The 13385-nt window shown below is 38.9% G+C and overlaps 1 protein-coding gene across 42 annotated transcripts in view; it reads right to left on the minus strand.

Moving 5' to 3' along the window:
• BPTF (bromodomain PHD finger transcription factor) overlaps positions 1-13385 on the minus strand; it is a 160494-nt gene that overhangs the window by 117196 nt on the left and 29913 nt on the right. For all 42 annotated transcript variants that reach the window (XM_078373580.1, XM_035300495.3, XM_078373573.1 and 39 more), the window contains exon 3: positions 2520-2743. In XM_078373580.1, the coding sequence (XP_078229706.1) occupies positions 2520-2743 (224 nt within the window). The remainder of the gene's footprint in view (positions 1-2519; positions 2744-13385) is intronic.

Genomic DNA, 13385 nt, shown 5'->3' on the forward strand with positions numbered 1-13385 from the left:
GGATTTGTCTATTTTAATGCCATGATTCATAAAAGGAAATTAAGGGGGGAAGTAAGCTGACTGAAGTTATTAAAAGTTCCTATGATTTGACCTATATGGAGGGGAGATTGTGTTACTGCTATTACTGATTTCCCAAAGACTTCTGAAGACTAAAACTTTTCTAATGAAAAAATTATACATTTTTCTAAACAGATCTAATAGAGAAATACTTCCAACTACCAGATATGAATATATATAATTTAACAATTCATGGTAACTAAGAATGCTTTTTTCTGAAAACAAGGTATATTTGTGTCCTACGGTATTTATACGTGAGAGCCTATCATTCTCCAAAAATATGCATAAATTCACAGGAATACTGATACAGAATAGGTGAGAACAAGCTTGGATACAGCTGAGTATCTTTATTAAATATAAACATTCTATTTTTAAGCAAATGGAGAATGTAGAAAATTAATAGGATTGTATGTATAGCAGATAATGTATGCAGAAGAACACAACCCAGAACCAAGCACTTATAAGTGTACTTGCAGAATCCTATTTATTTATTTATTTATTTATTTTTGCAGAATCTTAACCTAACAATTTTATCTAAGTTAAAACTTAAAATGTACTACAGTTGGCCCTCTGTGGCCAAAGGTCCTGCATCCTTGGATTCAACCAACGTTGAATTGAAAATATAGTATTCTCAGGTTGCAGAACCCTTGGATATAGAATGCAAGCTTTTCATTACAGCAGGTTCCACAGGGCTGACTGCAGGACTTGGGCATCACGGATTTTGCTATCTGCAAAGGGCTCTGGAAGTAATCCTTGAGAATACCGAGGGATGGCTATATTAGAAAACACAGGTGGTATTTATTAAACATGCACTGAATACATCTGGCAGGATAAAAAATATAGCAATAATGATTACCTCTGGAGAAAGGAAGGTCAGATTGAAGATTATGAAGGAAGGACACTCATTTTTCACAGTACATCCTTTTATACTATTTAAAGTTTTAAGATATATATGTATTTATAACTCAAAAAAAAGTTGAGCAACAAAATAAATAAGGTGACACTGAATTATAACCTAATAAATATCCAATTATAATCCAATAAGTATAAAATAGATAAAATAGATATCCAACAATCTACACTCACTGAAATAAATGCCTGAAAAAATAAATGAATAAACAAATCTGTGCAGAAAAATTCCAAATAATGTATGTAGATATTGCCCCTTCAAGAAGGTAGAACACAACTCCCCACCCCCTAAATGTGGCTGTTTATAGTGACTTGCTTCCACAAAGTACAGTATTGGGGGGCTGAGGGGATAGGGGAAGATGTGGAGAAACCTGACAAATATTGCTTCACCCAGGGGACCAGGGTTAGCATCATCAGCGGTAAGTAACGATTACAGTATGCACTCAATAAGAAGATGCAGATTGCACTTCAAATTTGTGGTCTTCCTCCCCAAAATGCATAAACCTAGGCTAACCATGAGAAAAAACCTATAATGAATGCATTCTACAAAATACCTAACTAGTACTCCTCAAAACTGTCAAGGCTGTCAAAAACAAGGAAAATACGAGAAACTGACAATCTAGAGCAAAACATGACTAAATATCATGTGGTATAGGATCATGAGGCAGAAAAGTTTCCTTAGTAAAAACTAAGAAAATTTGAATATGGACTCGAGTTAATAACAGCATATCAATACTGGTCCATTAGTTATAACAAATATCCCACACGAATCTAAGACATAAATAACAGGGGCAACCAAGTGCAGGATATATAGAAACCCTCTACTATCTTTGCAACTTTTGTATAAATCTAAAACTATTCTAAAGTTTGAAGTTTTATTTTTTTAAAAAGGCAAAAAGTTCAAAAAGAATATTATTTCTTAAAATTAAAAACTGGAATGCCAAACAAGTTTAATAAGGTACTTGAATTAAAAAAAGAAACTAACACTTTGGGGAATATTAGTAAAGACCCAAGGCAGAAATAAAACACTAAATGTATAGCATCCCTAATTTATGTTGGAATGAACAAGGTTCTCTTGGGAAAATGAAATATGGAGAACTAAAGTAAAATATACACACAGTCATGCACTGTACAATGTTTTGGTCAACCAGGAACCACATACATGACATTGATCCCATAAGATTATAATGTAGTACCTGTTTAAATGTTTAGATATGGTTAGATACACAAATTCCTAGCATTGTGCTAGAACTGCTTATGGGATTCAGTAGAGTCACATGACATACAGGTTTGGAGCCTAGCAGCAACAGGCTATGCCGTATAACCAAGGTGTATAGGAAGCCCTATCACCTAGGTTTGTATAAGTGTACTCTATGATGTTCACACAATGATGACATCACCAAATGACACATTTTTCAGAATGTATCCCCATCATTAAGCAATACATGACTGTACTAGAAAATTTTAATCTATTTTCAAATTTTGAAGTGATTTCATACCAACAGTTTAACTCACACTTAACAAAAATATAATGAGAAAAATGCCCTTCTCACCATTAGCTGCCGCCAGAAAGGACTTGTTACTGCCCCGAGCCTTATTGGTCAGGTCTTCAGTTATGTCCATGTGTCGGTGGATTTCTTCACGCATTTCTTCTAGAATTTTGCAGAGTTCTGCTTCCCAATAATCTTTGTCTAGACAGTCAATTAATTCTGCAAGCTGGACCTTTGTGCTGTAGTACCAAATTTTCTTTTCATTTTCATTTTCTGTATCTTCTTCTCTGTTTAAAAATGGGGGAAAACACTTTATATGTTAGATATAATGCCACTTATCTGACAGTTTCATCTACCCAGTGAAAAGTTAAAACAAAGCTTATGCACTAAAACTCAATATATGTGCTCAAAAGAAATCCCTGCAGTCCTTAGTCAAACTTGATTTACTCTTGATTTACTTGAAAGGACATATAAAAAACATGACACAAAGAAAGATTACCTCGAAATTCAGAACCACATGAGAGTACTTTGTGGAAGCCAGTTTCAGCGACATCTCAATCAACTTTAAGATCATCAATGTAACAATATGATAAACACAATGTATTTAGAATTATTTTAGAAGAAAATAAATTTATTTTAGAGACAGGGTCTCACTCTGTCTCCCAGGCTAGAGTGCATGGCACCGTCATGGCTCACTGTGCACTCAGACTCCTAGGCTCAAGCAATTCTCCTGCCTCAGTCTCCCAAGTAGCTAGGACTACAGACATGTGCCACCATACGTGGCTAACTTTATAATAAAATTTAGAAATAGTTCCATCAAAATAGTATAAATGCTTTGCTAAGTTCTGGTTCTTGAAGGTGTTATCTCTAATTTCTCATCCCTCTTCTTTACTTCTGTACAACTAAGGCTCAAACTGGAGAGAAGAGGAGCTTCCTCTCCTACCTAAAATCCTCCTAAGCTTTCATTTACTTTTAATAGAGTTAAAGACCAACAGAGATGGTCACTAACCTAAAAGAAACAAGGCAAATTAATATCTAGGACTAGATGTAGAGGGACACATACAATGGGATTTCTGTTCCCACTCAAAAGGAATTCAAGAGTATGTGTGAGGCACTTGAAGATAATGAGTCTGATTTTCCTGTTTACTCAATGGCGAACTGAGGAAACTGAAAGAACAGGGCTGTCGGGTGCGGTGGCTCAAGCCTGTAATCCCAGCACTTTGAGAGGCCGAGGCAGGTGGATCACGAGGTCAAGAGATCGAGACCATCCTGGTCAACATGGTGAAACCCCGTCTCTACTAAAAATACAAAAAATTAGCTGGGCATGGTGGTGTGTCTCATTCTGTTGCCCAAGCTGGAGTGCCTGTAATCCCAGCTACTCAGGAGGCTGAGGCAGGAAAATTGTCTGAACCCAGGAGGCAGAGGTTGGGGTGAGCCAAGATCGCACTATTGCACTCCAGCCTGGGTAACAAGAGCGAAACTCTGTCTCAAAAAAAAGAAAGCACAGGGCTTTAAAATAGATCTGGCTTTAAATCTGCGTATAAGATATGTGGACATAGACAAGACACAACCTCTCTGAGTCTCTAACTTATTTTATTTACCTCACTTGTAAAATGAAGATATAATAAAACCTGCCTTCAGGCCACATAAGACTTAAAGTTATACTGATAAAGCATCTATCATAGTGTCTGGGCACATCAGTGATCAATAAATGTTAAATATTATTAAAGTAATAAATGAATAAAAATTTAGCAGCATTCCCAGAATGAGTCATTCAGTAATTCTGAAGAAGGGCTATTAAATCACAGATAAATAAAAGGAAACGAGTAGAGTATCCTTAATCTGAAAATCTGAAATCCAAAAGTTTCTGAGTGCCAACATGCCATTCAAAGGAAATGCTCATTGGAGTATTTCAGATTTTCAGATTAGGAATGCTCAACTGGTAGGTATAATGCAAATGAGCATTTTAGATAAGGGATACTCAACCTTTAGATAAGGGATACAGTATTCAGTGACTTAACATTTTTCTTCTTAAAGCCACAGAAGAATAAATTCATTAAAGCATAAAGTGGCAAAACAGCGAATATTCACTAATCCATTCAAAGAAAAGTTGGGGTTTCCTTGGTCTGTTTTGTTGTATTTAATTTTTTTCTTTCTTTTTTTTTTTTTGAGATGGAGTCTCACTCTGTTGACCAGGCTGGAGTGCAGTGGTGTGATCTTGGCTCACCACAACCTCCATGTCCTGGGTTCAAGTGATTCTCCTGCCTCAGCCTCCCAAATCACTGGGACTATAGCCACACACCACCATGCCCAGCCAATTCTCATATTTTTATTAGAGACAGGGTTTTGCCATGTTGACCAGGCTGGTCTTGAACTCCTGGCCTCAAGCAATCCACCCTCTTTGGCCCCCCAAAGTGCTAGGATTATAGGCGTGAGCCACCGTGCCGGGCTAAAAAGTTATTTTTTTATACTTAGGTCCTTGGCTTACATACACTGTTTATATAATCAAAATTATCTGCTCTCATTTTAAAAGTGACAACAGCTTTCCTGTATAAATATACTTCACGTATGTATATTTGGTTTTGGAGTTACAATGTGGTTCTGCAGAAGCTCTGGATCCTATAAGGCCTACCATGTTCCTCAGGTTCACACAAACAGGTCAGGCTTCCCTAAAGGTACCACTCGGCACACATTCTCAAGGACTCATAGGGTGTCAAAGAGAAGACAGGCTGGCAAGCAAAGGTTTGCTAAAAATATAATTAAGAGCAAACATACATATTATATGTCTACAATTTAAAGCTTCTCTGACTTTTACCTAGGCTAGATAAGTAGAAGGTTAATTACTAACAGTAAGTTTCAAGTTTAGTTTCTAAACAAACCCACAGAAATGAAGAATAAAGAACACTAGTGAAATTGGTTGAATAATGTTCCCAAAGTTCACATCCACTTGAAGCCTCAGGATGTGATCTTATTTGGAAATAGGGTCTTTGCAGATATAATTAATTAAGGATCTTGAGATAAAAATCATCCTGGATTTAGGGTGGCCCCTAAATCAAAAATGACTTGTATCCTTAGAAAAGGAGTGGACCCAGGGTGACACATAAAAAAGAAAGTAATGGGCTGGGTGTGGTGGCTCATGCTTGTAATCCCACCACTTTGGGAGGCCAAGGTGAACGGATCACAAGGTCAGGAGATGGAGATCATCCTGGCTAATGTGATGAAACGCTGTCTCTACCAAAAATACAAAAAATTAGCTGGGCGTGATGGCACGTGCCTATAGTCCCAGCCACTCAGAAGGCTGAGGCAGGAGAATCACTTAAACCTGGGAGACAGAGGTTGTGGTGAGCCAAGATGGTGTCACTGTACTCCAGCCTGAGAGAGCAAGACTCCGTCTTAAAAAAAAAAAAAAAAAAAAGAAAAAGAAAAGAAAAGAAGGTAACGTGAAGACAGAGGCAGAGACTAGAGTGATGTCTCTGTAAACCAAGAAATGTCAATGACTGCCAGAAGCTAGGAGACAGGCATAGAACAGATTCTCTTTGAGAGCCTTCAGAAAAACCAACCCTGCTGACTCATGATTTCAGACTTCTGGCTTCCAGGACTGTTAGACAATAAATTCATATTTTTTAAAGCTACCTCATTTGTAGTACTTTGTTATAGTGGCCTTAGGAAACTCCCAACTTTTGGAACAGGAAGTGGGTACTACTGCTAACATACCTAAAAATGTGAAAGTGGCTTTGGAATTGAGTAATGTAAGAGGCTGGAAGAACTGTTAAGTGCTTGGTAGAAAAAACCTAGGCTGCCTTGAAAAGATGGCAACAGGCAGATTGGAATCATGCTGCCATTAAGCCAAGGACACTTGGGATGCTAGAAACTAGAAAAGGCTAAAAAAAGAAAGAATTATTTCCTAGAGCCTACAGAAGGACGATGGCTCTGCTGATGCCTTTTAGTTCAGACTTCTATTCTCCAAAACTGTTAAGTAATACTTTGTTATAGCGGCACCAGGAAACTGATACAACTAGCAATTCAGCAATTAACGACAAAAGCTAGGTCCTGAGCTCTTGGTCAAGCAGCCCAAGCAGTGCTTAGAAGCACATATTCTGGAGCCAGAATGCCTGGGTTCAAATTCTGATTCCACTACTTAGTGGTTGTATGATCTTGGATAAATTACTTAAAACTCTCTATGCCTCAATCTCTCCATCTGAAAAATAGGGTGATGGTACGTATCAAGACGCTGTTGTTAGTATTAAATGAATTAAAATACATAAAGTGCCTAGAGTAGTACCAGCACTTCATGGGTATAATATAAATACTTGTCATTATTTTCCTCACATTATGAATTACATAATATTTACCTTAAAACAAATAACTAGGCCGGTGCAGTGGCTCATGCCTGTAATCCCAGCGCTTTGGGAGGCTGAGGCAGGTGGATCACCTGAGGTCAGAAGTTCCAGACCAGCCTGGCCAAGATGGTGAAACCCTGTCTCTACTAATAATATAAAAATTAGCCGGGCATGGGGGTGGGCACCAGTAATCCCAGCTACCTGGGAGGCTGAGGCAGGAGAATCACTTGAACCTGGGAGGCAGAAGTTGCAGGGAGGCAGAAGTTGCAGTGAGCCAAGATTGTGCCACTGCACTTCAGCCTGGATGACAGAGTGAGACTTGTCTGAAAAAAACAAAACAAAACAAAAAAACTATTGGTAGGATGGGTGTTTTAAAATGCAGTATTTCAAGATGCAGGAGGGAAAGGGGTTCAGGGAAAGAAAGCCCTAGGAAGTGGCATAAATAGGCTGAGACTTCAAGAATGAGTTAGTTAGCTAAGACGTTTTTAGGTGCTTTGGTTTGCTTTTTATTTAAGTGTTAGAAAGCAAGAGAATTAAATGTACAAAGTTAGGGATCTGTGCTAACGAATCTGAACTTTCTGTTAAGGACAAATGGAAGTAATTAAAAGGTTTTTTCAACTTAGGGGAAAGAAGACTTGATCAAAATTGCTGTTTTAAAAAATCATCCAACTATGGCTGGGCATGGTGGCTCACGCTGTAATCCCAGTATGTTGGGAGGCCAAAGTGAGCTGATCACCTGAGGTCAGGAGTTTGAGATCAGCCTGGTCAACATGGTAAAACCTGTCTCTACTAAAAATACAAAATTAGCCAGGCATGGTGGCAGGCACCTGTAATCCCAGCTACCTGGGAGGCTGAGGTATGAGAATCATTGAATCCTAGAAGCGGGGGTTGCAGTGTGCCACTGCACTCCAGCCTGGGTGAGACTCGGTCTCAAAAAATAAACAAACGAACAAACAAACAAACAAATAAATAAATAAAATCTTGGACAGTTGAGGTAGGGGGTTACATACAGATCACTTTAGGGGTGACACTGGCTTGTATCATGAAGGGACAGTAAGAATGGAGAGAAACTGATTCAACATTTATTTTAAAGGCATAACAAACAATAAAGGACAAAAGTTTATTCCATGTTTCTAGGTTGAGCAGCTGGTGGAACAGTAATCCCACTTACTAAGATGAGAACACTGGATGAAAAGTAGGTAATGAAGGGAAATGATGAGTTCCGTTTTAGACATGTTTGAGGTGCCTGCTTTGCAGACACGTCCAGGAGACTGCTGGACATACAGAACTGAATGTGGACAGCAGGAATACAGACACAGGTTCGATGGCAGCTAAAGTCACTAAGTTAATATGTGGCTTATAGTTAGAACGGGGAGGAGAAAGCCATATAAATTTAAACACATAGTTTAGTTCATTTGGAAAATGAAAAGAATACAAATTTTTAAAATACTGTTTAAAGGTGTACAGTGATTCACACCTGTTGTAATCCTAGCACTTTAGGAGGCCAAGGCTGGAGGATTGCTTGAGCTCAGGAGTTCGAGACCAGTCTGGCAACATAGTGAGACCCTGTCTCTACAAAAAAATAAAATAAAATGCTGTGCTCATGTAATTTTATTTAGAATGGAGAGTGACAGAAAAATGTGCTAATCTAATCTGGCAATTTCTATTTTAGTAGGTCCTAATTTCAGAGCAAAGGATTGATAGGATAAAAGCAATAGTTAAGACAGATTGGCCCACTTACATAACGAATTAAAACTGACCTCTAAGTTATATGCTGAATACGTCTTAGCTCCTCAGACAGACTATCAATTCATGTATTAGAACTTTTTTCATTATATGCTTCACTAGCCTATACAAATGACATATTTCTAAGCACTTATCAAATAAACATTTCCTACTTGATTTTACAGTGGAAAATACTCAAAATATCACAACATGGAAAAATATATCCTATTTGTCTGAAATCCTCTTTAAAATCTGTGCAATTTATTATGTATCAAAAAAAGGCAATTTGAATGACAACTATAGCTTTTAAAGCAAATAAACTTAAATGAACAGGTTTACTGACAAACATAAGAATTTTACTGTTCCACTAAGAAAAACAGAATATTTTATTTCTTGACAATGTGTCAAAAATTCACCCACAGGTATTTAAAAAGTCATTTGAGTCATGTGATTTCAAAGGTCTGCGTTTATTTCACTATAAGACAGGATATATTTTGCTTCCCTGAATGTTGTTTCATATATCGATACTGATATATCATGAAACAATGTTTCTGAAATCCCACTTAGTTTAGATTTTTTTAAATGACTTTACTTCAAATTTTTAAACATTTCATAAATACTCACTGCAGATATAACAAAAACCATTATAGTATCTTTCTCCCCAAGTTATAAGCATAGGTTTTAACAGCTAAACAATGCAAGCTGCAGATTCCCCACGAAGATGGTTTGATAGCTAGACTACAGTATAAAATAAGGTACTGAAAATACTTTTATAAAACACATTCTGAAAAAAATTCCAGGTTCTACCTCCTAGGAGCCATAGGGTCTTGGGCAAACCAAAGGCAAATTATTTAACCTCTTTGAGATTTAGTCTCTTGATCTATAAAATGCAGGAAAAAATGGTGCCTACAAGGCACGGCATAGTGGCTCAGGCCTGTAATACTATCCCTCTGGGAGCCTAAGGTGGGAGGACTGCTTGAACCCAGGAGTTTGAGACCAGCCTGGGCAAGACAGTGAGACCTCTATAAAATAGAAAACTTAGCTGGGCATGGTGGCATGCACTGTAGTCCCAGCTCCTAGAGACGCTGAGGTGGGAGGATGGCCTAAGCCTGGGAGATTGAGGCTGCAGTGAGCCATGATCATGCCACTGCAATCCAGCCTGGGAAACAGTGAAACCCTACGTCCAAAAGTAATTAATTAATTAAAAATAAAATAAAAATTAAAGGCGGGGCGAGGTGGTTCATACTTGTAATCTCAGCACTTTTGGAGGCCGAGGTAGGTGGACCACAAGGTCAGGAGATCAAGACCATCCTGGCTAATTCGGTGAAACTCCATCTCCACTAAAATTAGAAAAAATTAGCCAGGCGTGGTAGCACATGCCTGTGGGCTCAACTACTCAGGAGGCTGAGACAGAAAAATCACTTGAACCCAGGAGGCAGGGGTTGCAGTGGGCTAACATTGTGCCACTGCACTCCAGCCTGGGCCACAGACTGAGACTCCATCTCAATTAAAAAAAAATTAAAAATATAGTATCTGCATTGTTGGGCTGTTGGGAGGATTAATTCAAAAATATATAAAATGCTTAGGACATTGTGAAGCACACAAGGAAGTGCTCAATAAATGTTGCTCTTGGCTATTACTAATTTATCACAACTAGTTTCTATTTACAGGTCTCTGAAACTAAGACCTATACAACTGATTACTGTGTAATGAGCCTTAAAGATGTCAAAGTTTTTCTGCATGTGGACAAGGTACTTTTGGTCTCCAGCTGGCCAAAAACAGTAGTACAGGGAAAGAAAGAGGCAGTGAGAGTGAACATCAAACGCGTGAGGAAAAGCAGCACAGCAAAGGAAGACACAGGAATGGAAGAATTGGAGTATGAACTGGAGCATTTACCTCCTAATTTGTTCCCAGTCATCCTGACAAGGATGAGCTCCTTTCAGGAGGGCATCTGAGACTGCGTGAACATGACCTGCTAACTATTGAATGTCTATACAAAGTACAAGCACCGGGCTCCCTGACAGGCAGCGTGACTGATTTCCACTTATAATGACAACACAGCAGTCAACCTTTTTTTTTTTTTTTTTTGGCAAAATTTCGCTCTTGTTGCCCAGGCTGCAGCGCAATGGCGCAATCTCTGCTCACTGTAACCTCTGCCTCCTGGGTTCAAGCAATTCTCCTGCTTCAACCTCCTGAGTAGCTGAGATTACAGGCGCCAGCCACCATGCCCAGCTAATTTTTGTATACTTAGTAAAGACAGGGATTTACCATGTTGACCAAGCTGGTCTTGAACTCCTGACCTCAGGTGATCCACCCTCCTTAGCCTTCCAAAGTGCTGGGATTATAGGCATGAGCCACCATGCCTGGCACCTCTTTCTTTTTTTTTTTTTTTGGAGATAGACAGAGTCTCACTCCATCACCCAGACTGGAGTGCTGTGGCACCATCTCAGCTCACTGCAACCTCTGCTTCCTAGGTTCAAGCGATTCTTGTGCCTCAGCTTCCCAAGAGCAGTAAACTTTTAAAATTATTTCACCATTTGGAATGACCTTGCTGACAAAGGTTTCTGTGTTACCACCTCAACAGCAAAATGTCAAAACAAAAAAACAGCACAATGAATACCATGACCAGATGTTTGGGAGGAAAGTGAGCAAAAAAAGAAAAAAATTACACATTTTACACGTATTTCTTAAAATAACTGATCCAAACTAAAAGACACAAAATATACATTTAAAACCTTATGTATCATTTCTCATAGCAGTGTCTGGATTAAGATGACAGATTTAATTTTGCTCCCTCCTGAAACCTTCTTAAAACCAAGCAGAAAAAATATTGTTAGGCGGGACGCAGTGGCTAATGCCTATAATCCCAACACTTTGAGTGTCCGAGGTGGGCAGATAGCTTGAGCTCATGAGTTTGAGACCAGCCTGGGTAACATGGCAAAACCCCGTCTCTACAAAAAATGCAAAAAGTAGCTGGGTGTGGTGGCATACACTGTAGTCCCAGCTACTTGGGGGGCTGAAGCAGGAGGACTGCTTGAGCCCAGGAGGTCGAGGCTGCAGGTCGACAGCGACACTGCACTCCAAAGCTTGGGTGACAAAGTGACACCGTATCTTTAAATTAAAAAAAAACAAAAAACAGAAAAAGAAACCTGTTAAAGACAAACTCATAAGGATAAAGTAGGAGGCACAAAATAACAACAAAAATTCTGAAACTAGATGAACTAGTGATTACTGCCTCAGGAGAACCAAGAAAGCCCAATCTCAAACTAAAAAGGAATGTGAGGTTTAGAACACAATCCTCAAAGAGAAACGATAACAAGGAGAGGGTCTCTAGGATAGTGAACTGGCTGGAAGCTGTTTATGAACTGGCTGGAAGCTGTTTATGGAGCAGATTCCTAAACCATTTCTACCTACTTCAAGCCGCCAAAGAGGCTAAACTGAGGAGGTAAACTGAGGTTCCCTGGACTGGGAGAAACCACACTCAGTTGTGAAAAAAGGTACTGTACAGAAAACTGAGGGTTTAAGTGACAGTACACATAGTAAATGCTGTGTGCAGGATAAATAAAGCCTTCTTCCCCCACTCAGCCATCAGAATACCACTAGCAAGACCTTCATGCTTCAAGCAGGACACAGGAAAAGAAAAGGCCTTTCCATGCCATCTTTCCTCTAGAGCTCGGTCTCCAGAAAAATGTGCTAATCTAATAAACATAATCTAATATCTCAAGGATAGACCTCAAGATACTGATAATAGGGACTTCCCCCCAAGAAAACAGACAATGAAAATCATGCAATGGTTAAATCAAAATTGATAAGGCCCACCCACTTGCTCAGAGCTTCCAATTGGCTACACAGTACCACAATGTTAATGAAGAGCAGAAAATTAAGAATAAACATGAGTATGAAATAGAAAAACTGAAACAAAGAATAGGAAGAAGCAACTTAGAAGAAACAGACTATTCACAGAAGACAGAAAAAAAAACCTGTCATTAATATTCTCAGAAAGGTAAGAGAAAATTCTATATCCAATAATACACAGAAACTAAATTTCATTATTTTTTAAAGGAAGATTCTAAAAATAAAAGAGCTCTTAGATAAAAAAAGCACGGTTAGCAGAAAAGAAAAACTGGATAGTAGAGTTGGATGGCCAAGACAAGGAAAGCTTGAAAAACTGAAAACATACACACACCCCAAAGAGAGAAAGAGACTAAGTGGAAAATTGGAAAGAAAAGGTAAGAAAGAAGACAAAAATAGGAAGTCGAACGTTCAATAAAACTGTAGCTCAAGATAAATATAAGAAGGAAAAGAGGAGGAAGTTGTCAAGAGAAGTTCTCAGAACAATTGCCAGATTGAAAATACCCACCAAAAATACCTGGTGGATGAAAAAAGCCCACACAAGGGCATATCACTGTAAAACTGCGGAACACCACAGACAGCAAGGATTCTACAAACTTCCAGCCACAAAGATTCAAGAATCAATGTGGATTCAGATTTCTCGACAGCACAATGATGAAGTTTGTACTCTCCTTTCCACTTCCTGATCTGACAGTCATTTCATCCTTCCAGATTTTTTGATTTGACCTAATTCTAAGAACTGGAAGAAGGCTTTGAAGACTTCAGAAGCTGAAAACACAAAGTAGCCCATCCCCCTGACCACATACCTACAGGATGTCAGATACTCAGTCCATACGACATCCCTGCCTGATGCCCTGACTGAGGTAAACCCTGAGACTGTCTGCCGATCTTGCCCACAGACTTCCCAGGAGAGCTCCTCGAAAACCCTCGGAAACACTGAGGCCAGACTATGATCCTGAGTCTGTTGGAATCATCTCCTCCTGGGGGATTACAACCAATACTGGCAGAGCTA

Source organism: Callithrix jacchus, chromosome 5 (assembly GCF_049354715.1).
Source record: "Callithrix jacchus isolate 240 chromosome 5, calJac240_pri, whole genome shotgun sequence".
Classification (NCBI taxonomy): Eukaryota; Metazoa; Chordata; class Mammalia; order Primates; family Cebidae; genus Callithrix; species Callithrix jacchus.